This window comes from Miniopterus schreibersii, assembly GCF_964146895.1.
Source record: "Miniopterus schreibersii genome assembly, chromosome: 3".
NCBI lineage: Eukaryota > Metazoa > Chordata > Mammalia > Chiroptera > Miniopteridae > Miniopterus > Miniopterus schreibersii.
In genome coordinates, this window is record NC_138103.1 from 104,095,218 (window position 1) to 104,122,191 (window position 26,974).

Here is a 26,974-nt window from a genome sequence, read left to right on the forward strand (position 1 = left end):
TACATATAAAATTCTTTAGTGCCCAGACGGGCGTGGCTCAGTGGCTGAGACTCAACCCAGGATCCAGGCGATCGGGGTTCGATTCCTGGTCAGGGCACATGCCCGGGTTGTGGGCTTGATCCCCAGTCAGGGGCCTGCAGAAGGCAGCCGATCAATGACTCTCTCATCATGTTTCTCTCTCTCTCCCTCTCCTTTCCTCTCTATGAAATCAATAAAGATATATTTTTAAAAAAAATTCTTTAGTAACAGACACCAATGAACTTCATGAACTGTTACACTGAAATTTATGGTAAAGATTGAAACAAAGCATGAAATATCTGCTGAAACTTAGAAATAGTTTATATTCATTAGAGAATTTGAAGGAATATTATTTATTCAAATACTAGTTTTTGGAGCCCTGGCTGGTGTGGCTCAGTTGGTTGGAGCGTCATCTTGTGCACTAAAAGGTCTTGGATTTGAATTCGGGTCAGGGCACATGCCTAGGTTGCAGGTTCAATCCCTGGTTGGTGTGCTTACAGGAGGCAACCAACCAACCCATGTTTCTCTCTCTCTCCCTCTCCCTTCCTGTCTCTCTCAAATCAATAAAAAAATAAAAATTAAAAATAAATTAATTTGGAAATGAACATACACATTATAACTGAGATCATAACCATAGAAAACAAACCAAATCAAGTATTTTTTCAGAATTACAAATAGTACTTTTTACTGTATTTATTCCAAGTCCAGAATTTAAGGCTGAAACCAAAACATTACAGCAGTTATTGTACCTGAAAGCAGCTGTGTAAAAGCATATGATCTGGATACTTACTAAAAATAAACTTTCCAGTATTAAAAAGAAAATTAGACATGAGCACCCAGTAAACGATCATTGCTCCAATGAGGGACACCAAGGAGAAGAGAAGGCTTGACCACTGCCCGAAAGAGCCAAAATAGTATCTGCAGACATCTGGATACTCCCAGGTAGTGGTGTCCACTGACGCTGGATAAAAACAAAAGGGAAAGCCTAAGGTTGGATGTTAATTATATATTCCATGTTCATAATTTGTTTTCCCAAACTAACTTAAAATATTTAGTAAAAGATTATGAGCATTACACCACTAGATATTAGACCAAATTATCAAATAACAGAGATGGAAACATTACAGAACAAACACACGAGAAGAAACGTAGGTCAACGAGAAAGATAACCTGGAAACAAGTGACAGTAGAGTAACATTTTGTAATTAACAAAAACGAGTGACAAACCGAAGCTGGACAACGTCATCCATAAAGAAACAATACACCAGCCAATAATACCTGGCTCACGTAAATAATAACACGGAAAACAGTCTTCTTGAGTCATACTTTATACCACACACGCCAACTTGAGTTTCAGACAACTGAGTTAAGAACTTAAAAACTAAGTTACAGAAAAGTTAGAAGACGTAAAAACAGCATGAAGTTTACCCTTTCCTACCACCTGAAATACAACGGAAAAGACAGGCAGATAGGAACAACCTCGTGTACTACAAAGCCATTCGAACACTGAGTGGGGAAAACAACGAGAAATAATGATAACAAGCTAACGGCTACCTCGTGTGAAGAACTGGAGGATCCCTGAGAGCACCAAGGGACTTGTGGAGAAAAGGGCAACGGATATGAACAAATAATGCAAGTAAGAGAAAATTTACCGCTGCTTAGTAGAGACAGAAAAAACCTGGACAAAGCCTGGCCTGTTGATTCATAGCTGCTAAGATTCGATGAGATGACGTGTCTATTTTGGTCCTGAATTGCTTTAAAACAATCCAAGAAGGCATTTCCCTGGTCCAGGGTGCACAGAGATCGGGGGAGGAAATGTGTTGGTACAATTTTTAGAATTCACTACAAAGGACATATGGCTCATGTTTTCATACTTTTCCAGTTATAATTTCTACTTTTAGGAGAGTCCAACATTTAGGTCTTTCGGTTGGGATAGGTCAGAACAAGGCACCGTTAACTGGCTCAGTGGCTGAGCGTCAACTCATGACACTCAGGGGGTCATGGTTCGATTCCTGGTCAGGGCACATGCCCGGGTTTCGGGATAGATCCCCAGGAGGGGGTGTGTGCAGGAGGCAGCCGATCAATGACTCTGTTTCATCATTGATGCTTCTATCTCTCTCCCTCTCCCTTCTGAAATCAATTTTAAAAAACATATTAAAAAAGAACCATAGACTTCTCAATTTAGCTCTTACAAATACAAAGACCTTATTTTAAAAATATGACTTTTAAAATTATTTCTTAGAAGGAAATTAACTCCAAAGTGAGCGTATTCTGCAAAGAACTACCCGTCTCTCTGAATTTCAAGGGCAGCCCCATCTGTTCAGCCTGATGCTAGGAAATAGAGAAATCAGAGAGTAAATCAGGCACAAAACAGAGAGTTAACATGCTCGTGGAACGTACACACTAGTAATCTCCTTCAACAGGAAACACTTATTAATACCAATCTGTTCTCACTGGGGCTAATTCTTACATATCATGGCTCGGGACTTCACTACTCTGTAGCAGCAGTAAAGTGTTAAAAGGCCCATCAGCATGATGACACATATTCCAGTAGTGAATCCGGCCTGCGTGAAAATAAAAATACAGAAGAACACACACCATCACGTTAGAAGGAATACCTACGCTGCCATATTACGCTACCCTAAATAATTATGATAAAGACCCGACAAACAATTACGATAAAAATCATTCTATTTCATGTAAAATTAAATATAATCATCTATTTTCTTTAAAAAATTGATGTAGATTTATTAAAACCTCTATTGTAAAACTTAAAACATAAAAAGAAAAAAAAATCAGGCTAAAATTACGCTGGAAAATGTATTACCTGCTTTATGCCCCAAGGAATACTTAGTATAGATGTTCCCATCATGGTATTCCAAATCATAAAACTGAAAACACAGAGCAACAGCAGTAAAAATGTGAAGCTTCACTCCTCACACAGTTTAATCAAGACAGAAGCCACCGTAATTTTCATTTACGTGCGTACGTCACACTCGGCCGCAGCCTCACTCACATGGTCACCACGCTGCTGTTCTTCCCGTGCCCTTCGCAGCAGCTCTGGAGCCTGTAGGCGGAGCCCAGCGGGCTGTACACGTAGCGCTCTTCCGGCGCTGGGACCACGTGGTCGGGGGCAACCTGGCGAGACAGACAGACCTCAGGGCCAGCAAGTGCGCAAAACAGGGCACGTTTCCACGTATCATGAACAAGTAACAGGATTTATCCCCGATCAGCAATCACAAAATTCTCTTTTAAGTGTAGTGAACACCCCCAGGAGCAAGAATTTAAGTACTATTCACAATAAAGAGTTCACCTGAAAGGAGCCTGAGTTCCTAGAACATGCGGCTACCAAGACATTCCCCCTCGGCTTACGAGAGGGGGGGAGGAGACTGAGATTAGGAGACTATGTGCAGCAGCCTTGGCCTCAGCTGAGGGGAATTTCAGGAATCAAGGGGTCACTGAGCTCCTCCGTGAGGGCTGGTCTGGCAGAGGAGGTAGGAAACTGGACCTGCTAGGAATCGAGGAGTCACTAGAGGAAAGAGAACACTAAATACAAACTATTCGCATGTTTGGCAGCTGAAGAAAAAGTGAGCCGAAGTGGCTTAAGGAAAAGGGAAAGCGAGGACCCTGACGAGGGCGGGCGCAGGCCAAGGGAGCGGCCAGCAGAGGCGGAGGCGCAGGGAGGACTGGGCAGGCGTCCCTCTAAACGCACTCCCGCCCCGCCTCCCCGCAGGCCTCCCAATCCTGCCTCCTGTCTCGGGGGAAACAGTTCCCTGGTGGAATCCCGCCCATCTCCCCGAGGACAGTCACTGAAAACGCGGGGATTCTCAGGCAGCGATGCAGATGGATAAACACAGCCACTGAACACGGCCGTGTCATGCTGCTGATTGTAGATCACGGCTGATTCGCTCTGGTACACCACAGCCGTCTCGCAGTCCGTTAACAAGGGCTCCAACCTGGCGCCAAGGCTGACTCAGTTTCCAGGAACCTACACACCTCAGGCCGAGACTGGCCCAGCCGGTCCCGCTGACATTTGCATCCTAAGCAGAGACCACAGGTGGTCTGACTAGATCTGGAGATGCTGGGACACTTCTAGCTCCCCACGGGGCTTACATAACCCTGGCATGAAACTAAGACTTTATCACAACCACTAGGGCAAAGGCCTCGCGGAGGAAAGAGTGAAGCTGGGGATCATCCCTTCCAGAATACTCGAAGTCCCTACCTCGGCTACACGAAAGGAGATCCCAGCACTCCCCAAAGCTTAAAGTGAGATCTGCCTTTGAGTGACCAGCCCTGTCCCTGCCCCGCAGCAAATCTAAACAATGCTGGCTCCCCCCCTTTAAAAAAAAAATGTTTTCATTGATTTCAGAGAGGAAGGGCGAGGGGAGAGAGAAACATCAGTGATGAGAGAGTCATTGATCGGCTGCCCCCTGCACGCCCCCAACCGGGGATGGAGCCCACAACCCTGCATGTGCCCTGACCAGGAATTGAACCGCAATCTCCCGGATCCTGGGTTGATGCTCAACCGCTGAGCCACGCCAGGCAGCCCCCTCCCTTTTTATTATTACCTACGATTGAATCATTACCTTTTCTCCCAGAATGTTTCCATTTTTCTTTAAGCTTTGAAGTTTCTGAAAATCTCATAACCAAATTACTTATAGAATTTTTTTATCCTAAAATAATAATGCAGATTTCAGAAGATGAACAGTCAACAATCTATGGACCCTGGGCCAAATCTGATCTTCACCCTAACTCTTCTTCACAGCCCCCTTGCTAAGAATCACTTTTGTTTGTAATTATAAAGCAGAGCAAAGAGAACACGTGGCAGCATGCGGCCCGTGGGGCCTGGACTGTTTGGCATCTGCTCTCTGACCCTGGTTTCTGACCTATGAAAGGACATTTCTAAATAGGAAAGTATTGCATACACGTCCGTACATACTTCAGTTTCCCACTCCTGTAGAAAATTCACACAAACATTTTTCCCTTGCAGCTTCCCACTTAAAAATTAAACAGACTGCCCTGGCCGGTTTGGCTCAGTGGTTGGAGCTTCAGCCCACAGACCAAAGAGTCTCGGGCTTGATTCCCGGTCAAGGGCACAGGCCTCAGTTGCAGGCTCCGTGCCTGGTCGGGGCGCGTGTGGGAGGCCACCAATCAGTGTGTCTCTCTCACGTCGCTGTTTCTCTCTCCCTCCCTCCCTCCACTCTCTCTTAAAAAAAAATCAATGGAAAAAATACCCTCGGGTGAGGGTTAATTAAAAGAAATTAAACAGACTAACCAGAGCCTGTTCTTACTCCTCTACGGCCTACACTGCTTCAGAAGCAGCTTCCCCTCCTCCAAGCTCTGGGCTGGGGATGAGCGGAACTTAACCCAACAGACCCCTAGGCTGCTGTCAACACGGGCGATTGTTTAAATGCCAGGCTGCGTGAGAACGGACTCGCCTGGACGGAAGGCATGTGCGGGTGCACGACTGTCTTTGACTTTCCATGATGCCATCCTTGGAACGTGACCAGCAGCAAGCTCAACCACCAGGAGCTGCCCCGGCGTGCCGGGTGCTGTTCACTGTTCATGCAGCCCAACCTCAGACAACCAGCGACCCGCCAGCCTTACCAGCGCCCTGTCCGCACAAGCGCTGAGCCGGCTGTAGTAATGGATCCTCTTGTTCATGGCGGAGGCGCAGTCGCTGGCCCTCTGAGTGACATCATTCACACTGACGATGTTCGTGGGCTCTATGTAGAAAGGCCTAGGGGAGGGAAAGGACACTTGACAAAGAACGTTCAGCCAGAGCGGCCAGGAGCCAGCCGCCGAGGAAAATGGCATCTTGTGCCCCATCAGAAAGGGGACGCACCAGGGTGAGGCACTGGCGCTCACGTGGGGAAAGGAAACGACACAGGGAGGCATTATCCTAGCCACAGAACTGAGCTCCTGCTCATAGACCATTACTTTGAACACCCTGCTTTAAACTTAAGACATTTAGCCACAGAGGAGATAGGACAGAAGAGCCTCAGTTGGTTGTTAAAAAGAAATACAGCAGCTGTCAGTTTTCAACAACAACTCTTAAGACACAGCTCTGAATATTCTCACAGAAAGCCTCTGGCGCTAAATCAGAGAAATCAGACTAAAATGTTCCCGTGCTGAACAGCCGGGCCCCTCCTTCATGGGCTGCGGTGGCTCCCCGTGACAAACAGCATTCCTATCTCCTGGGTCACGCACTGGGGACTGGTGACCGCAGCCGCCTCCGGGGAGCTCATCCAGAGGACCCCAAGCGGAACACGGCGGCACAGAGAGCCCTCGTTTTTGCCACCTCCGACTTTGCTTGGAATTCAGTGATATGCTCTATTCTATCTCCGCATGTGCTGCCTTCTCGTAACTGTGTCCCCAAAACTGCAGACTCCGCGTTTCAGTCGTCATCTCGGTTGTTAACCCCTTTGGCGCCGTCCTGAAGCTCCCTCCGTCTGTGCTCTACGCAGCACCCGCAGCCCAACCAGAAAGACCAGGCAGGGAGGCAGGAAGGACGGCCCTCCTCGCCGATCCCAGGTCCCCGCGGTCACACACGATTCTGGACCCAACTCTAAGGAATTTGCTTTTCCAGGTTATACACAGACCCAAACAAGGCGGGGGAAGGCCAGGGGTTTTACCCTTTGTTCCATATTAAGTCTCCACACTTGTGGTTCTGAGAGATGCTTAATGTTTATTAAAGTATGTTAATCATTTCTGGAGACACCGTTAATCTAATCTTGTGGGAAGCACTTGAAAAACCAAGTGCTTCCCACAAGATTAGAAACTTTGGTTTCTGCCATTTTTCAACCCTGTGATATTAGGGGAATTTGAATTATAGATGTCAAATGGAGTCTTGTCTCTAGTTGGCCTACAGAATCTGTGAATCTCTCTTATTATTTAGTCTCCACCACAGCACTTAAATACGGTGGGTACTCTCTAGTTTAACTGGACACGTGCCTAAGTGGAGCCCTCACTGGGGCAACCGTGTGGATGCCGAGGCCGACCTGGCACACCACCTGGGCAGAGACCTGCTAAATGAAGTCCGTGGCGTCCGTCACTCTCAAGTGGATGGGGTCAGAATGGACGGGTCGGAGGCAGGATAAACTGTCCCTGCCTGGAGACAGCTGCCAGCCCCGAGAGTTGTGCTGCTCTGATGACTTACGTCTCCACAGTGGACACTCGGTACTGAAAAGCAAGGTAGAAACATTTATGTCCAGGAGACAGTGTAGTCAGACCTGGGGGGTCACACTCCATAGGGCGCCCTTCTTGTTTTGCAACGATGATTCCCTCCAAAGTTCAGGGAGGAAGTACAGCCCTTTTTTATTGTTGTTAATTCTCACCTGGGATATTTTTTCCATTGAATTTTTTTAGAGAGAGTGGAAGTGGGGGGAGAGAAAGAGAGAGAGGGACATCGATGTGAGAGAGACACATCGACTGGTTGCCTCCCACATGCGCCCCGCTGGGGATTGAACCTGCAACCCAGGTACTCACCCTTGACCAGGAATTGAACCTGCGACCCTTAGGTGTTGGGGCCAGGCTCTAGCCACGGAGCAGCACTGACCAGAGCTCAAGAAGGAATTACAGCTTTAATGCCGACTAGGGCAGGGACTGAAACTAACTGGCTCACTAACAGGACTGACAAGCACGGCACTGGAGAGAGAGACGGGTGTTCTGCGTGGAGCCTGTTACTCCGAAATGCAGTGGTGTTAACGTGGGCCACGCGCTGGCCTGCAGGCCGGCTGATAGGCGCCTGGGAGGCACTACCTTCGTGGCCGCCGGCTCGCACAGAAGTGTGAACTGTGCAGGCTCAGCTGGCCCGGGGATCAGAGCTCAGAACGACTCTGAAAGTTTTTCTTTTCCAACAGTTTTCATCGAGATGCCGTGTGCCTGTTCAAACAAATATTTGGGAATCTTTTCAAAACAGATTTTCTTTAAAAATATACAACTCAGCATATTTTAGCTGAATTATTAGAAACAGATGCTTAACGCTTCATCGGAGAGAGCAAATATATAACTTGTATTTCTAAACTGAACTTTCGCTGGATCTGAAAACACTTTTAAAATTAATAGTATTATATGAAGAACGCTATTCAGAATAAAGGGCTTTTGGAATGTGGGCTTTTTCTTTTGATGTGTCACATAATTGCTCCTTCTCAATGTTGCCTCCCACTTGAAATGCAGCTCAGCTGCCCCACACTGAAAATAAATTACGAAATTTCATGTAGAAGATATATTTGTCTCACATAATAAATATTTATGGTCATGCTACAGAAAAAATGCTTTTAACATTCAGCAAGATTTAAAAAAATATTTAAAATGTGACTCAAAATCCCATATTTTCATTTAACAAACTTATAAACAAAGAAACCTTATTTCTACCCAACACCTTTTCTAGGTTCCACTGCTTAAATTCCTTAAAAATTTTTGGCTTTTACATCTGTCTCCACCCTTCTGCTGGCCAGTTCTGCTCGTCTGAAGCTTAACAACAACCCATGACTCTCATACCCAACCTGAAGGCCCTGGGCTAAAATCGCTCTTTCGCATTCCTGGGGGCAGAAGCACTCAAGCACCTGCTAGACTGGGGCAGTTTGTTAAAAAAGGAGAGAGAGAGAGAGAGAGAGAGAGAGAGAGAGAGAGAGAGAGAGAGGGAGAGAGAGAGAAGGGAATCAATAATCAAAAAATATGAGGCAAATAAACATTCAGAATAACAGACCCACTGTGCTGGGCTCCACCTGCCTGGGGAACCCCACACGTCTCTGCCAGGCTGCGCCCAGTGCTGAGGGCAGAAAGGAGGCCAACCGGCCAGTTCCAGAATCTCCCTGCTGCAGGAACATCACCAGTGCCCTTGGGCGGCTGCCCTGGTTCCCGCCTCCCCTGATGCCCACACAATGTCCTTGCTCAAAGCTCTGCTCCGCACCCCAACTTCACCCACTCTTTCTATTACGGTTCATTAACTTAAATTGGTTCTCAAATCTATCTACTTTTCTGTAGGTTTGAAATGTTAAAAACAAGCACTTGGAGGAGAAGTGACAGAGAGCAAAGTCCCATAGCCGACGAAAGGGGAAGCAGCAGCTTTCAAGAAATCACTTCAGGGTGGCGCCCTGCACCCATTAGAGGCTGTTCAGGGAGAGGAGGGTGGTTGTGTGAACGAGAGGGGACCCATCAGGGAGGACCCATCAGGGAGGACCCATCAGGGAGGACCCATCAGGGAGGCCCTGGTGGCTGGGCTGTGAGCCTGTGAGTGGAGTGGGAAGGGCAAAGCCCGTCTGAACTGGGTTCTGGAGAGCAAGTCAGATATGGTGAGTGCACTGATCCCTGAGAGCAGTGCTCTGTAAAAATGAACGAGGGAAATGGAGTGGAAGCTGAAGGGGGAGGTCGTCCTGAGCACCAAGAACTCGCCAGTTCCATTCCCGGTCAGGGCACATGCCTGGGTTGTGGGCTCAGTCCCCAGCAGAGGGTGCGCAGGAGGCAGCCGATGGATGTTTCTCTCTCTCTCCCCTCTCCCTTCATCTCTCTCTAAAAAAATTAATAAAAACATCAAAAAAATAAAGTGCAAATGCTCATGAAATAAAATAATAGAAATTACTACAGAAACACAACTTGGATGACAGTATCGACGCTGAAACGAAACTCACAGAATAATTATGCAGTGTGATTCCATGTAAAATAGGTGCAAAAACAGGTAAAGGGAATTCCGTATTTAGGGACACGTGGACATGAACTACTTGGAGAAGTAAGGAAATGCTCACACAAGTGTCAGGGGAGTGGTTACCTGCAGGAGGGAGGGGGTGCCTGGTGAAGCACATCAGGGCACTTCTGGGGGGTGGGCTGGATGGGTGTTGGCTTTATAGTTATTTAAAAACTGTACATATGTAATATGCACACTTCTGTACATATGATATATCATGCAGTAAACTTAAAAAACATTAACAATATGTTTTTACATATTGTTAAATATTATTACATCTTACAATTAAAAAAATTTTTTTTTAATGCTTCATAATGTACGTAAGTGCAGAAGCACACGGACTAATCTGCAAATGCACACGCACACATAGGTATAGGCAGTCCCAACTGTTCAATTTATTATTTTTCAACTGATAAGGGTGGTATAATGAGAAAGTGAATGTGATAAACACTTGATTTAAGACGATCGGCTCCTTAGCGTCAAATGCTAGGCTGTTGCTTAGTTGCAAGTAAACATCTTCATCAACAACATACGGACAAAGAACTTGACCTGAATATTCATTCTCAGGCCAATATATCTTAATTAAATACAGATTTTTGCTAAGAATGAATTTCAAATTCTTTTAATATAATCCACGCTTTCAAATTTTGGTTTTAAAAAAATCTATAAATTGTTTTAATTCTACTTTCATAAAAACAATCTCTTCTCTTATGGCTACAAAACGATCAGCAGGAGAAATGCAAGGGGATTGGTTTTGTTTTGTTCTTACTGTCGGCACTAGAACGAAGCTAAAAGAATTGTGTAAACACCAGGTTCAGATACAGAAGCACCTGTAGGTAAACAGCAACACAGCAGTCCTCCAGTTTCCCCCCGGGTGATGCGAAACAGCGACCCAGCGCTGCTGGATGACTACCATCCAGCTAGAAGCAGCTCCCGACAGGACAGGACGGATGGACCTGCTGAGTGACACTCAACAAAGAACAGGAGGAATGTGGGAAAATCCCCAGAGGGCACAGTTCTCCAAGCAGCTCCTCCTTTTAGCCACTTTACGAGAATGCCAAAATAAATTACAAACTGTCTCAATTAACTTAAATATAATAAATTATTAACTTAATACTTTGAAGTAAAGAGCTTGTCTTAATTATGAATCAAGGGTAGGCTTCATTCTGCGATGTCCTGCCAAAGATTGCTCTCCTACACAAATCTATCAGAAGGATTTCTAGAAAAAATAAAATGTCCAGTTTCCCCACCTATTTCCCATTAAAAAAAAAAAAAAGCAGGAAAGAAGAACAATGCGTTTTAACTAAAATTTCCTTTCCTTAAAAACTGGAAAGGTAATTTAAAAAGGTAAAGAATTCATTAAGTATGTACAGAGATAAATCCTATTTTTAATAGATACATGTGATTCTTCCAGTGGACACTACAATTGCTTTCTTCACCATCTTAACTCAGTAACACAGAGAACAAAGCTCATCCCCTCTTCAGACAGATCTCCAAAGAAAAGGAGCCAGTTTTAATTCGTCTTCCTTCACGTAAGGGAGCCTCAGGAACCTTTGCTACGGCCTCAGACAGGCGGAGGAGCCGAGAGACACCTGCTTTGCCCCTGGGAAGACACTAGCAACAAAAGGGCTGCACACCGTGGTCCCTCGGTGACCACGGCTCTGTTAGCAACACACAGGGCTGCTCCTGCAGCAGCTGGGCCAGGCATTCTCGTTGCTCGGCCGCCCGATCGCAGGCAGAACAGACCAGTGGAGGCGGGAGTCCCGGGAAACCTGCCCGGCAGCCGGGTCCAAGCAGCGAACGTCTACTAACAGCTGATACTTGCCATTGTCAGTGACTGATTTCTTACCTTAGGTGACTGATTTTTTTTTTTTTTAGCTTCAGAATTTCCATTTGCTTCTTCTTTTATCCAACAAACATTTTCCATGAATTTGGTTCATTATATTTCTAGCCAGTGCCAAAATTCTCAACCTTATTTTAACTTCCTTGAACATATTAAACATAGTGCTATAAAGCCTATTTGTGATACTCCCTTACCTGGATCACCTGCCAGTCGCTATGTAGATTGAGTCTCTTAATTTCCAATCCCGTGGTCTCACCTCCTCTAGCCTGGGTATTTTTGATTAAGTGCCTGGCAATGTACTTATGGAACTGCAGCATATGGAAAACACTATGAGTAATTTGAAGACTAGGGTAATAATATTTTCATTAGAAAGGGTTTACATCTGCTTTTGGGAGCCAATCTGAGACACTTAGTGATCCTAGATTCCCTTCATCCAGTTTGGGTCATGAGATGAGTTAAAGTTGAGCTCAGTCCCCACAAGATTCTATTTCAAGTTCACTCATATTTTTGAGCTTACAGAGCTTAGGGCTTCTAACCCAAAGTTTATATGGTGCCTACTCTCAGTGAGGCTTGGATTCTAATTTTCCTCCCTCCTGCCTTGAAGAGCTGTCAAAAGCTCAATTTCTCAGCCTCTCAGCTAATTAACGGGACTGGCAGGCACCCTGGAGGAAGTGCTGGACTCCCCTTCTGGGCTCCCTTCTGTTTCATCTTCAGCTCTTTATTCTTCATTGTCTCACCAGTTCCCCCAGGTCTCTCTCTGAGATGGCTCAGAACAGGCCTGGCAAGATGAGCTACTCCGGCATGTGGATTATTTTGAGCTAAAGGCCATCGAGACCCTGAGGGCTCGAGATAAACTTCTGCCCACTTTAGCTACCTAGAAGAATTTAAATTAGGGGCCTTGCTCATGCTGTCAGTCCCAGAGATAACTTTTTATGGCAGAGCAAACATCTAATTACTGAACATCTGCTATATGGTCCTGTGAATGGCCCTCCCCCCCTGAAGCCCCCAGGCACCTTCCCTCATCCCCAGCTCAGAAGGTCACGGGTGCCTCCTCATAACTTCCTGTTTCTGACTCTCATGTATGTGAGGTTCCCACATACACGTCTGTAATTTAATTTGGTCATTTTCTCTTACTAATCTCTCTCGGGCAAATTAATTATTGGATCAGCCAGCAGAAACCAGAGGGGAGAAGACAGTTTCTTCCTCCCCCACAGCCAACTGTTCATACCTTTTCCTCCCAACAAAACACACTTCTGACTTGGCCCTAAGAGTACCCGTCAAACTCAGCTAGGATCCCTCTGTCTCCAGGCTTCTCCAAATGATGTTAATGGGGGGGAAGAGGGGGGAGAAAATAAAGCACAACCAGCTAATAGGCAAAACAGAAGCAAATAGCAAAGTCAGAGAGAACACAAGAACCAGGCAAGCAGATCCCGGTGCAAGAGGGCAGGGAAGAGAGGAGGAAGGAAAACGCAAGAACCTGTGAGTCGGAGAGAAGAAAGGGTGCTGAGAGGACTAGAAATCAGATCCCTCCTGTCGTACGTGCTTAAAGCACCTTTCACCCGTGGCCGGGATTGTCTTCTTTAAGCATTTAGCAGAAAGAGTTTCACTGGGGAGAAATAACGCGAGAGGTGAGGGAAGCAGACTGAAGGGGGAGATGGAGAGGAGGAGGGGAGGCGGAGAAGCAGCAGGACCATCAGCAAGTCGGCCCCCAGCTCCAGGGCGCTGGTAACGGTCAAGGCCCTCGTCCCATCTACTTAATGTGGATGGCAAGTTCCTCGAAACACAGTTCTTGCAGCTCTGGGCATCCACCCTCCTCAAAAAGCTACTTTTCTTTTTGGTTGCGGATCTGTGTAATCTCCAATATGACGCCACGAAGCCTCAATAATCACTTCCAGTCTCTCTTGCTGAGCCGGGATTTACCCTTAACAGGACAGATACACTTCTCACTGCTTTGTTTTTCACTCTCTCTCCTAGAACCAGAGTCCACTGCTACTCAGGGACAGTATCACTGACCAATGAACATGAGAAAGGCCATTGTCCAGGTGCACCAACTAGAGGCCGTTCCAGGGGTCAGAGGGTGCGTAGCGTGTTTGAAGGGCACCAGGAATGCGGCCTGTTTTAAATATCTACCTCACCCCACTGGCTCACCGGAGCACTTAAAACGTTATCATTAGAAAAATCTAACTTGGTTAGACGTTTCTATTCTAGGAGTCTCCACATTAAAATGCAAACAGCCATGGAAAGTAATAGATTATCTGCCATCATAACACTAAAGAGACAACAAGGCCCTGCAAGAACAGGACAGAGGCATACTGGTGACTGAGGGGCAGAAGAAAGGGCGGTTTACAAGGCATCGCAGGAGGAAGGATTCCCGAGGAATTCTGTCCCTGGGGAAACGGAAGCCGAGGCTCCGGGAGCATGGAAGGAGTTAGAGAAACTGAAGGCGCTGGCAAACCACCCAGCCAACAGCTTCAGTCTGGGTGCAGCTGGCTGCACGGATACCCCAGGCCTCAGCAGAGGTGAGGCAGTCCTGAGCACCAGCTCTAGCTGCGGCCCCCAGAAAGCCTGAAAAAGCAGGAAAGCACCTCCAAGACCACCGACTCCAACGCAGCATCAAGCACAGCAGATGCCTAACCCTTGTCCTGCTCCCACATTCCTCACTCCACCCAAACCCGGGAAAACTGGTGGGGGATTGGAGGAAAGCCATGCTCAGGGAGCGGGACTTGTGTAGTTTGCAAAGTTCCCCAATGATCCAAATGATCAGCTCCTTCCTCCACAGTGACAGTGTGACTGGAACCCAGTTCCACCAAAAAAATAAGCAGACCCAGCACCTCTTTCCCTCCATTTGAATTGACACATGGTTTTCACGCCCCCTTGTGGGAGAGAAAGAATTAACCACAAGCTATACTGAAGGTAAATATCAGATGCTGTTTTCTATACTGTTAAAAAGCAACAAATAGGCCCCAAATGATGTCACTGCTGCTAAGTCCCACTCAGCAAACCAACTTAATACCTATCACTGCATCTCAGCCTGTCCCACGGAGGAACCTTTAACCAGTCGGTCAGGAATCACCTGGTCAACACCAGGGAGGTCATCACCGGACAGACCCCCGCTTTCCTGAAAGGAAGGTTACTTTCTTGCCTGAAATAACTTACTCTCTGAGAATGACTCCCTCGTCTTGTGCCCTTTCGGGCTATAAAAGCCTTCCACTCACACAGCTCCTCAGAGTTCCTTCTATGAGCCAGACGGGATGCTGCCCGGTTCACGGGTCATTGATAAAGCCAGTTAGATCTTCACGTTACTCAGTGCAGTTCTGTTGTTTAACAACTCTGACAGCTGAAGACAGTTTTCCAAAGTGTGGTTCTATGTAAGATGATTTCAGGTAGCACAGGACAGATGCTATTTTAACGATCTGGTGTTTATCACAATGCTCATTAGAAAAAATTATAGGCAGTACTTCAAATTCACCATTTCACAAATATGTGAAGATGAGGCTAAATTAACCCTAATTTTTAAAAGTTAATTCTTAAATAATACACTGAATTATAATATTATACAGGTGGTCATGGGATATCACCCTAAAATGACTCCAGTTTGCCCTGGCCGGTGTGGCTCAGTGGTTAGAGAGTTGGCCTGGGGATTGAGGGTCCTGGGTTTGATTCTGGCCAAGGGCACGCACCTCGGCTGCAGGCTCGATCCCCGGCCTGGTCGGGGGGCACGTGGAGTCAGCCAGTCGATGTGTCTCTCTCACATCCATGTCTCTCTCTCTGTCTCCCTTCCACTCCCTCTGAAAGGCAATGGAAGAAGTATCCTTGGGTGAGGATTCAAAATAATAATAATAAAAAAATAAAATGACTCAAGTGTCCGAAAGAGTTGTCTAAGCCGGGTCTTCCGATGGAAGATAAATTCCTCTCAGGGTGTTTGGGTTCTATTTATGTATATAAAGTGGAGTGATTCACATTTTAATAGAAATAACAATGTTTTAAGGTACTCCTAACTCTTTTCTTCATCAAATAATAGTTTGTTTTCAACATCAATTATTTCATAGGCAAATTAACATTCAATACTGCTCAGTCTGTCCAAATATCCGCCTTCCTTAACACATGCTCACCTGGGTGGTTACCCCATGATTGTAAATAGTGGATGCCCTCTCATTTTGACAAGTTTCATTACAGAAAATATACTTCCATTTAATCTCCACGGTTGAAGGAATTCTCCGAGAACCATTTGAACTCCTGTCAACATATTGCCATGGAATGTGCAGTAATGACCTGTATTCTATTGTCACAGTGGTCAATTATTTATCATAGAACTTAGAGGTTTCAAAGAATCCTGAGCATTTAACCCACATTCATTGGTTCTTGCAGTCCCTGATGTTGGCAGGTACAATCCAGGACATCTTTCAGTCACTGAGCGCCAGTAATTAGCATGACAGATAAATGCCATCCCTGGTCACCCCAGTCACCAAAACACTTCAGGACATTTGTGAAGAAATATGAGCCATGGTGTTGTTAGAAAACCTTCGGTGACACCTCCTGGTAAGATCAGGAAAGTGCAAGCATGAAAACTAAGTGTCAGCAATTTGGAAGAAAATTCTTTCAAGAAATGCTACATTATCAGTGCTCTTAATGGTCCAAAGGAAAATTTTGTATGGAGGGGAAAAACACTGATTTTGATGACTCCAAAAAGTGATTTCTGAAGAATCATTCTAAATGCAAAGAATCGGAGTAGTGCCCAGCCAGGCATGGCTCAGCGGTTGAGCGTCGACCTAGGATCTAGGCGATCGGGGCTTGATTCCCGGTCAGGGCACATGCCCGGGTTGCGGGCTTGATCCCCAGTCGGGTGCGTGCAGGAGGCAACCGATCAATGACTCCCTCATCATTGATGTTTCTCTCTCCCTCTCCCTCTCCTTTCCTCTCTCTGAAGTCAATAAAGATATATTTAAAAAAAAAAAAAAAGAATCGGAGTAGTAATATCTTAACTGACATACCGTTTCAATTTTCATTTTTATAGTTGCACAAAAGACATATGACACAGGACAAAATATCAAATAAGTCCAAGAGTTCCTTCAGTAAATAAAAAATAAAACAACAAAAAATTAAGCCCTAAAAGAATACTGCATCAGAGGTATTGGCAGAAGTTTATCTTAGCGTGACAGATATAAAAACAGTGCAACTTAAACTCAGCACCTCAGATTTGAAGAAATACTCTAAATCTTACTTTAGGTCCCTCAGTAGTATTTCAAAGTTTCCCTCATGTCAATTTTGCATGTTCTTAAGGCTATTTCTATGTATTTTATCTTTTCTTCCATTACATTTTCTCATCAGAATGCTATTTATTTTTGCCTACTTTATAAACAGCCACCTTACTGGATTCTCTTACTATTTATAACAATTTTTTAGCATATTCTTTTGGGTTTTTCAAGTATGCAATGAAATAACTTTTAAACTCAAACCTTAAACTAAGCTGGAATTCAAGCCCAGTGAAGGTCAGGACGGTGTATTGCTTTCACTGTTCCATCCTTAGCACCTAGCATATTACCTTGCATGGAGCAGGTGATCAGTATATATTTGTTAAATAAATTATATCAATGCATCTTCATAAAACTAACCACTTCCCAAAAGAGATGTTGAGTTTAGTTGAAAAGTCAAATATAAATGATGAAATAGTATTCATATTTATTCCCTCCACTACAAACATACAGATCCTGTAAGAAACTGGGTACTTTATAATTAAAGCAACATATGTTTGATTATAATTAGTTCTATTTTAATAATTAAAAACCCTAATTATGAAATAAGTGTTTTATTTTAAACACATACCTTTTGGATCTTAGATCTGATGAATCAAACTGGATATTCATGGGTCCAGGTTGTACTTCATCATCTACTTCGGGGATGAGAAGCTGCCTAGAGTCGCTGTCCATATTTGCCATTTTTCTTGGACTTTAAACACTGAAGCAGTCAGTCCTAGGTAAATCAGAAAAGATAGGTAATTTAAAGTTTAATTAAAAATTATTTCACTATTAATAAATAATGCATTTGCATGCACAAGAAACTGGAAAAAAACAGGAATTTGCTGAAGATATCTTAATGCAGCATATGCCTAAAACATTTATTTTATCAGAAACTTGCTAAGTTGAGATGAAGTTACTGCTTATTTTTCAGCTTAATTTTAAAAAAAAGACCAATCCATTTCCAGTAATAAAACAGAGTAGGCTATTTGGATTCATTTTTTTCTGCAGAAAACTAAAAATACTGGGTAAAATATTAAAAACATTTTTGGGAAATTTCCAAAAACAGTGAGAAAAATCAGGCCATCTGTAGGTAAAGTTAAGGAACCTAGAGAGGCAAATAGCTTAAGGAGGTTGCTTCTGCTCTGAGGGTGTTTGCTCTACCAGGGAAACTTGGGCTGAAGTTTTCAAGGCCTTGTGAAGTATCAGGGAAATAGAAGACAAAACCCAGATTCGCTCAAAGTGAGGAATGACTGTCCTAAGAAGTCACCCCCTTTCCCTACCTACCAAAATACGGCTGGGCTTGCATACAGCTTTCCCATCAGATTAGGGGTTAACAGGAAGTAAAACTGCTTCACTGCCTCATAAGGGAACTACACACACATTTTCTTGACACTGAGCATAGTGTGTGTGTGTGTGTGTGCATGTGCACCTGGGCACACATGTGGTACGGAAATGGTATTCACCACCAACCACACCTCATGTGGATTTGCAAAGAGGCCAAAGAGCATTCAAAAGACTTCTAGGTAACTGGCAGAATGTCAGTCTTTTCTGTGAGGACACACCTCAACCTAGGCCCCAAAGACTTGCTGATGATCTTTCAAGGACAATGAATCGCACACAGTCGAAAATACACTAAGGAAATAAGGCACTATTAGTAAGAACCAGCAGAAACAACAGCAGAAATTCATCCACAAAAACTTCAACTACAGGGATTATCAGAATAAAATTATAAAGCAGTATGTTTCCTATGTTAAACACAGAAAGGAAAAAGGGCCCATTTTCAAAAAGTAACTTAGCATGTTTGAAAGGACCAGAGTGGCCCTGGCTGGGTGGCTCAGTTGGAGCATGTCCTGTGCACCAAAAGGTTGTGGGTTTGATTCCGGGTCAGGGCACACACCTTGGCTGTGGGTTTGATCCCCTGTTGGAGTGCCTACGGGAGGCCACTGATCAGTGTTCCTCTCTCTCTCTCTCTCTCTCTCTCTGTGTTTCTCTCTCTCAATGTTTCTCTCTCTCTCAAATCAATAAGCATATCTTTGGTGAAGATTTAAAAGAAAAAGAGAAGGACCTACCCAAGAGCTGAAATTGAGAACTCAATGAATGGGTATAAAAGCTGATGAGAAAATGAATGAAGTAAAAGATTAAATCAGAAGAAACTATCCAGAAGTGGCAGAGAGGGAAGAAAAGACAGAAAATGTGTAAGAGGTTGAGAAACAAGGAGACAGAGTGAGAAGGTCTAACATGCATGTAACTGGAGAACCAGAGAGGAGACAGCAGAGGCAATATCGGAGGAGATAATGGCTGAGAAATTTCTAGAATTCATAAAAGATAACAATCTGCAGACTCAAGAAGTTTAATGAATCCAAGCAGAATTAATAAATAATATAGTATAGGTTTGGGGGAAAAAAAGAATTAAAATTCCAGACCAAAAAGAAAAAAGTCAAGTGAAGGTCTTGGAATTAAGGTGTTCAAAGTCCTTATGTTGTCCAGATCAACATTACACTCTGATGTGATGTATGTTATAATTTTAAGGGTAACTACTAACATAATAGAAAACAGTGTATAACTTAAAATCCAGTAAGGTAGGAAGGAGAATGATAAAAATTAATTGACCTAAAAAAGGGCAAGAAAATAAAACATAACAGAGGTAGGACATAAAATATATAAGATTCTCCCATTCTTTCTAAGTCATGCTAATCAGGCTGCTTCATCACTACACAAAAGCTGCTCTTGTTAGATCACCAATGACCCCCAGATGGATGACCCCCAGGGTCACTTCTCAAGCTTTCACTTACTTCCCCTATCAGAAATATTTGCCACTGGGCATCACGCTCCTCCTAATAAACTAGACTCACTAGGGCTCCAGGTTTCCTCTATACCTCTCTGGTCCCTCCTCCTTCTCTGTCTCGTTTACTGTCTGCTCCTTGCCTCCCAGACTTCCTAAAATCGCAGAGTCCCAAGGTTCAGTCTTCGTCATCTTCTCTACGTACCATATTTGCTGATATGGAGGAAGTTTTAGTGGTCTGCATAGAAGACCACAACATTCCCTTAAGCCAAAGCCTAATCCAGGGCAAGGGCCCAACTCTCTTCAATTCTACAAAGGCTGAGAGAGGTGAGGAAGCTGCAGAAGGAAAGTCTGAAGCTAGAAGAGGTTGGTTCATAAGGTTTAAGAAAAGACTCTGTTGCCCAGCCGGGCGTGGCTCAGCAGTTGAGCATCGACCTAGGATCCAGGCGATCGGGGTTCGATTCCTGGTCAGGGCACATGCCCTGGGTTGCCGGCTTGATCCCCAGTTGGGGACGAGCAGGAAGCAGCTGATCAATGACTCTCTCATCACTGATGTTTCTATCTCTCTCCCTCTCCTTTCCTCTCTCTAAAATCAATAAAGACATATTATTTTAACAAACAAAAAAACCTTAAAAAAATTTTAAAAAAGACTCTGTCTCCATAACATAAAAGTGCCAGGTGCAGCAATGATGTAGAAGTTGCAGCAAGTCATCCAGATCAGCTAAGACAAGTTGCAGCAAGTCATCCAGATCAGCTAAGACAAGTAATGAAAGTGGGTAAACAATAGATTTTCTATGTAGATGAAACAGCTTTATATTGGAAGAAGATGCCATCTAGGGCTTTACTAGCCAGAGAGGAGAAGACAATGTCTGGCTTCAAAGCACAGGTTGGCTCTCTTGTTAGGGGCTAATGCAGCTGGTGAGTTTAAGTTGAAGCCAGTGCTCATTTACCAACCAAAAATCCTAGGGCCCTTAAGAATATGCTCAGTCTACTCTGCCTGTGTTCTATACATGGATCAACAAAGCCCACATGACAGCACATCTTAGAACACGGTTAACTGGGTAAGTTAAGCCCACTGTTGAGACCTACTGCTCAGAAAAAAAAGGTTCCTTTCAAAATATTACTGCTTGTTGACAATGCACCTGGCCACCCCGAGCTCTGATGGGGACGTACAATGAGACTGGTGTTCTCATGCTAGCACGTCATCCATTCCGCAGCCCACGGGTCAAGGATTATTTCAACTGTCAAGTCTCATTATTTAAACTATATTTCCTAAGGTCACAGCTGCCACAGACAGTGACCCCTCTGATGGATCCAGACAAAGCAAATTGTAAACCTTCTGGGAAGGATTCGCCATTCTAGATGCCACTGAGAACACCCATGAGAAGAGGTCAACACGTCATCACCGGCGGGAGTTTGGAAGAAGCTGATTCCAGGGGTCACGGTGGACTTTGGGGGGAGGAAGTGACCAGAGGCGGTGGGAACAGCAGAAGGACCAGCATCGGGGCCTGGAGGCGGGGCTGGCTGCTGCCATCCCTGATAAAGCCTGAACGGACGGCGAGCTGCTTCTAGGGGAGAGCGAGGACAGGGCTCCTCCGGGCGGAGCCCCTCCCGTGCAGATGCCGCGAGGACCTGAGGCGACGCCGGAGGATCCGCACGCGGCGTGAACTCGCCGATGGAGCAGGGGCGGGGCGCGAGGGCGACTCCAGTTCTCAGGGAAGCTCTCCCGTGGGCGGCCGCGCTAAAACCTGCACCGCCTGCCACAGGGAGGCTGCGGAGGGGGAGTCAGCCGGGGGCCGGGGCCACCCTCCCTGTTGTAAGAAACCGACACCGCCGCGCCCGGATCGGCCGGCGGCCGGGCCGCGGGGGCGGAGAGACCACGACCCGCCGACGGCCCGGGGGCGCTCAGCGCCGTTTAATAATAAAGCTCTTTCGGTGGAGGGAGGGACACTCGGACAGACCGCTGCGCCCTCGGCAGGCACCGCACAGCGGGCCCAGGGTCCCGGGGTCGCCCGCTTCCCGGCGGCCGAGGGAGGCCGCGCGCCCACGAGGCCGCGCCCTCCGCCCCGGGAGCCCGCGCGGCCGGCGCGCCCCGCAGCCCCGTCCGCAGCCCCCCCAGGCCCAGGGGGCGCCACGAGCCCGCGCCCCGCGCCCCGCAGGCTCCGGGGCCGCGCGCGCCCCCCTCCGGAGCGATGGCCGCCGGCCTCGGCCCCGCCGCTCCCCCGGCAGCCGCTGCTCCGCGGTGCCACCGGGAACCGCGCCGGCTGACAGCCGGGGCCGCCGCTCGGCCGTTCCGCCGGCTCAGCCCCTCCGCCGCTTCCCCCCGGCGCCCTCCGACCCTCCCGTGAGGCGAGTCGCGGGACCAGGGGTCACCATCTACCTGAGCGGGCCAAGCCCTCGGCCTCCCGCGCGGGCAGGAAGGCGCGAACCCTTCCCCAAGCCCAGGAAGTTGGGGCGGCCTGGCTGCCCGTGCCCTGAGCAGGAAGGGGACCAGGCCTGGCCGCGGGGGCCGGCGGGGAGTGGAGTCCCGCGGCCCGGGGCGGCCGCCGCGGACTACAACTCCCAGAGGCCCCTGCGACAGCGACTCGCTCCGGGCCGCGGGGCCCCGCCCCAGGTCTGCGGCGACGGGCGGCCCAGGTGCGCGCGGCTCGCCCGCCCCGGGACCCCGCGCCCGAGGCGCCGGCCTGGCGGAGGCGGGAGGGCCCGCAGGACCGGGCCTGCAGGAGGGCGGCCGCCGCCCGAGTCCGCAGAGCCCGCGGCCTCGCGAGAAGGCCCGACGCGGCCTCGTCGGGCAGCCGGCCTCCGGGGTTCCTGCCGGTGGAGTCGGCGCCCGGCACGCGCTCGGCCCGCGGACGCCGGCGAGGCCGGCCCTCCCGTCCCTGCCCCGACTCGCGGTTTCCTTTCCCCTGCGAGTATGCTGGCGAGTTCATCTGGGGCGCAGAGAGGAGCTGGGGCCGTACCCCGAGGCCACCCGCGCCCCGCGCCCCGGCAGCGTCCGCGCGCGTCGTGAGCTCGAGGCAGGTCAGCACCGCGGCCCTCCCCCTAGGAGGCCGTGGCTTTTCTTTAAAAATCCCTGTCTCAGGACAGGGTTGTCCAAGGAACGCGGACACGGTTAGACTGCTAGCCCGCGCGCCGTGAGCGCGTTGGCGTGACTGCGGGGGCGCGGGGCGCACGGCTCGGCCGGAGGCCTGGCCCCTGACACCAGGACCGCGGGACACCGCTGACCCTCGGCGGGGCTGCTTTCTGGCCAGGACCCTGTGTCCTGACTCGGAGTGGGGAGCTAGTCGTCTTCCCCGCTGGACGCCTTCCTCCCAGCGACGCCCTGGGGAGTCGGGACTGCTGGCCGGCCAGCTGCGGCCGCGGGCCTGCTCAGCTGAGCGTCGCCGGGACCCAGGCGGTCGCGGTCGGCTCCGGCCGGGGCTCCGGCCGGGCTGGGGCTCCGTCCCCAAGGGGGCAGCCGATCCGTGACTCCCACTGATGTCTCTCCCTCCCTTCCTCTCTCTGAAATCAATAAAGACATATTTTGTAAAAATTATATCTGTAAATTGGGTGTTTCATGAAGAACCGTTTTGTTACAATATCTGAAAGCAACAGAAATCTATCCTTTCCCAGAGGTGAATAGCGGGGGTTCGCTGTTTACCACGACACGCCCACTCCAGAGCCTCTCGGGGCTGTCCACTTGAAGAAGCCCAGCGGTTACCACGCTGCCCACACCGCTGCCCGCCTCGCTCTTCCCGCTGGACAGAGGATACTGAGAGACCAGCGTCCAGCGCACGTCTGGTCGGGCGGCCGCAGAGGCCACCGCGAGGGCGGGAGCGCGCGGGCCTGCCGGCGGCCCCGCCCGCCGCGGTACAGGGGGATCTGGCTCAGAAGTGGGACTTGTTAAAAATGACGGTCGCGTTGCAATACCCTCTGGGCTGATCTCTGTTGAATACAGAGTATCCCCCCACATGCGTGCACCCCTGGGCAGCCGACGCTCGGCGGTGCTCCTTTCCGGACCTAAGCCTCGGGAACTAATAACGAGAGTCCTGCCCATGCTGCAGGACGCCCCGTGCGGTCGCGGGAGCCGTCCACTGGGAGCTGACCTCGCAAAGCCCAGTGCTCGCGAGACGGTTCCCGACCTGCTCCCGGCGGAGGCGGCCCCGGGCGCCCCCCGGCCCGGCCCGGCAGCCGGAAGCGGAAGCGTGGACCGCAGGTAGAGGCCGCGCTCCGGGGGCGGCCGCCGTCCCTTCTGGACGGAAAGGCTGACGGGCCGTCGCCTACGGACCACATCACCGACGGGCGTGAGGTTCCGCGGGACCCCTGTCCCTCCGGCTTGACCCGCGGCCCGGGGTCAGCAGGGTCACAGGCCGAGCGCAGCTTCCTCTTCCTCGGGTCAGAGGGCGGCTCCTCCGCAGAGGCGCGGACGCCGCTCTGAACGGTGCACCTTGGTGGCGCCCGCGGGCAGTGTGGCCGCGTCCCCGGGGCCCAGCCCACCAGGCCGGGAGTCCCCGGATGTGAGGCGGGAGCGGCGGACACCACCCGAGGGGCCAACCGCCGCTGCGGCGGGGGCGGGGCCGCGCAGGGAGGCGACAGGGTAGGCGCGAGCGCGGCCCAGGCCGTCCAGCTCCGTGTTAGGAGGCGGGAGGGGCGTCACTGTCTAGCGGCGCTCGCACAGGGGGCCCCCGACACTGGAGGGACAGGTGGCCGCGGCCACCCGCGTCCCCTCAGGCCTAACGGGCCCCCAGCGTCGACGGCGCGCAAGCGGCAAGCAGGCCCGGGGTGGGCAGACCGCGATGGGCGGGGCCCGGGGGCGGGGCCGCGCGCCGTCCGGGTGCTGATTGGCTGGCGCCGCGCTCGCCGCCTGGTGCCATTTGCCACGGCCGCACGCACATGACGTAGGCGTGGCGTCCGGCACGTGCGGCCGTTTAGGCTGCAGCGGCGGTGGCTGCGCCGGCGAGGACCTGGGCTGCAGGCGGCAGGCGGGCGGCGAGGGGTGAGCGGCGGCGGCGGCGGGTGGACGTGGTGGACGCGGCGGGCTCGCCTCCCTCCCGCGATCCCGCAGGCGCGGGGCGAGACCGGTCTGAGGGCGGTGGGGGCGGAGCGCGGACACCCCTTGGGGGCCCGTTGAGCTCGGTGGGGCCTCGGCCTTCCGTCGGGACCCTCGTCCCCTCGCCCGCCGGCTCCCGGAGACTTGTCCGAGCCCCGAGCCCCGAGCCCGGCGCCTTAGAGCCCTTTGAAGGGACCCGGGAACGTCCGCACCCCGCCGCTCGGGCCCCTTGGCGGAAGGTAAACGCTGGGAACAGCTCGGCGGGGACCCGGGGTCGCGGGGTCGCTCGTAGGTGGCCCCCAGTTTCAAGGACGCAAAGGGTGGGCGTCAGTGCCGCCTCTGGTAAGAGGCGAGCCCAGTCCCCTTCTCTCCGGCGTCTTCGGCAGGTCGGCGCCTGGTTTCTGGTGTCGGGGAGATGGCGGTCGTCGGTGCCGCTGGAGACCCGGTTCTGATCTAATTGAGGCCAAACGTGTCTGTGTTTTTGCAAAAACAGGACGGGCATCCACCATGGGCGATGAAGACTGGGAGGCGGAAATCATCACACCGCACCTGTCCTCCTACGTTCCCGTGTTCGAGAAGGTAGCGACCCTTGACTTTCAGGGGCCCAAGGGCGCGGGTCGGACCCAGCTCGGGTGCCAGGTGAACTCCTGTTACGCTCTTAGTGACCGGGCTTGTTTCCCCCAAACAGGGTTGTAGGTAGGTCGTAATGATGGTGAGATCGCAGCCGTGGTTTTCGATTCTAGCTTTTCCACTTTCCCTCTTCCATGTCGCCAATTTCCTGGAAACAATTCTCGTGGCTGCGCAGTAGCGCGGAAAGGACCGGCCGCGGCGCAGTTGACTTCCCGGTGCCGCGAAGTGAAGGTGTTGTTGGCTTTTCACTGTTAGTGTCATGAATGTCTTCAGCTTATTTTTTGTTTTAATTTGGGAGTTTGTTTTTTTTGGAAAATGGAATTGCTTGGTCAAAGGATATTTTATCGTTCTTTCCCTCCCTGGTTCTCAATAGACTTCCTACAATATAAAGTTTAATTCACAGGTACGCTTTCTCCAGCAGACTTTAATAGTCACCTGTGTAATTTTTTTTTTTCCTCCGTCCAAGGCTTTGCCGTCATTAAGTGTTCTTCAGACATCACAGGGCACTGTAGCATGTTGTGTGTATACGTTGCATGAGGCAGTTGAAATTGGGTGTGGCCGACTCACCTTTCACATGTACCTTTTAGGGTTTTTGTGCTCTTCAGTAACACCTTGTTTCATGATACTGGGAATACGAACTTGAGTACAATCTTTGTTAACAAGTCTACCTTATGATCCTTTTTTAAAAAAATATGCCGCCCAGCCGGGTGTGACTCAGTGGTTGAGCATCATCCTAGGATCCAGGCTATCAGGGTTCAATTCTTGGTCAGGGCACATGCCCCCGTTGCCGGTTAGGTTGGGGGCATGCGGGGGGCAGCCGATCAATGACTCTCTCATCATTGATGTTTCTATATCTCTCTCCCTCTCCTTTCCTCTCTCTGAAGTCAATAAAGATATATTTAAAAAATATATGTGTTTATTGATTTCAGAGAGAAAGGGAGAGGGAAAGAGAGGGAGAGAGAGAAACATCAATGATGAGAGAGTCATTGATGGGCTGCCCCCTGCCCCCCCCCCCAGGGATGAGCCCACAACCTGGGCATGTGCTCTGACTGGGAATCGAACCTCGATCTCCTGGATTGTAGGTCAGTGCTCAACTGCTGAGCCACGCCAGCCGGGCTTCCTTATGATTCTTTATACATATTTGTGGGGTTTCAATTTGTAGTCAAATTTTTGCATTTGTCTGAAAACCTGACACCTGGTGCTGGTTTTTTTGGTAGTTATTTGGCCTATTTGACTTGAAGGAACATGGTGTGGTTGACAGCTTTTCTGCCTGCTCTGCTTGAGTAAAACTTCCAGAAACTAAGGATGAATATGTGACTTTTCTAAATGACATTTTTATGTAGGAGAAATCTGAGGTCTTTTATTCAGCTTAGTTTCTTTTAAAGGCACCATTTTGATTGTTTTTCCAACCAGGTTTCCATTTGTAGAGACAGCTGGGTTTCCCTTTTGTTAAATTTATAGCGGCTCTAAGACCATCTTGAATTAGTGTCGTCTTAATATCTGTGGTCAGCCTTTTCTGAATGCTTCTCAGGATTTTATTTGGAGGTGTAATGTTGACACATGCTTATATAAACTTGAATAATTGGCCACTGTTCTGGTAGCTCTTAGAATTTCCCAGTTCTAAATTTTGAAGTGAGTGTACCACCTCGGGATAGAACAGTGGAAGATGTGAGGTGAAGAAAAGTTGATAACCTAATGAGTACATTTGTAGTGCAGAAATCTCCGTGCTTAGGCACTGGCATGTGGCGTG

At 49.0% G+C, this 26,974-nt stretch overlaps 2 protein-coding genes across 5 annotated transcripts in view; one reads left to right on the forward strand and one right to left on the reverse strand.

Annotated features, from left to right (window-relative positions):
- The window catches only part of SLC38A9 (solute carrier family 38 member 9), a 44,326-nt gene extending 22,204 nt beyond the window's left edge, over positions 1–22,122 (reverse strand). The window contains exons 1-7 of one of the 4 annotated variants that reach the window (XM_081131877.1): positions 21,946–22,122; positions 17,370–17,516; positions 5,626–5,758; positions 3,035–3,156; positions 2,846–2,909; positions 2,489–2,582; positions 809–979 (exon numbers count right to left, since the gene is read on the reverse strand). In XM_081131877.1, the coding sequence (XP_080988003.1) occupies positions 809–979; positions 2,489–2,582; positions 2,846–2,909; positions 3,035–3,156; positions 5,626–5,758; positions 17,370–17,482 (697 nt within the window). In that variant the 5' untranslated portion in view covers positions 17,483–17,516; positions 21,946–22,122. Of the gene's footprint in view, positions 1–808; positions 980–2,488; positions 2,583–2,845; positions 2,910–3,034; positions 3,157–5,625; positions 5,759–15,226; positions 15,280–17,369; positions 17,517–20,901; positions 21,607–21,945 lie in introns of those variants that run through there. The other 3 variants (XM_081131878.1, XM_081131880.1, XM_081131879.1) reach the window with 3 other exon arrangements.
- A 2,979-nt stretch (positions 22,123–25,101) lies between these two features.
- The window catches only part of DDX4 (DEAD-box helicase 4), a gene marked incomplete at its 5' end in the record, with an annotated part of 43,534 nt that continues 41,661 nt past the window's right edge, over positions 25,102–26,974 (forward strand). Inside the window, one exon of the mRNA XM_081131921.1 lies at positions 25,102–25,173. Coding sequence (XP_080988047.1) covers positions 25,102–25,173 — 72 coding nt within the window. The remainder of the gene's footprint in view (positions 25,174–26,974) is intronic.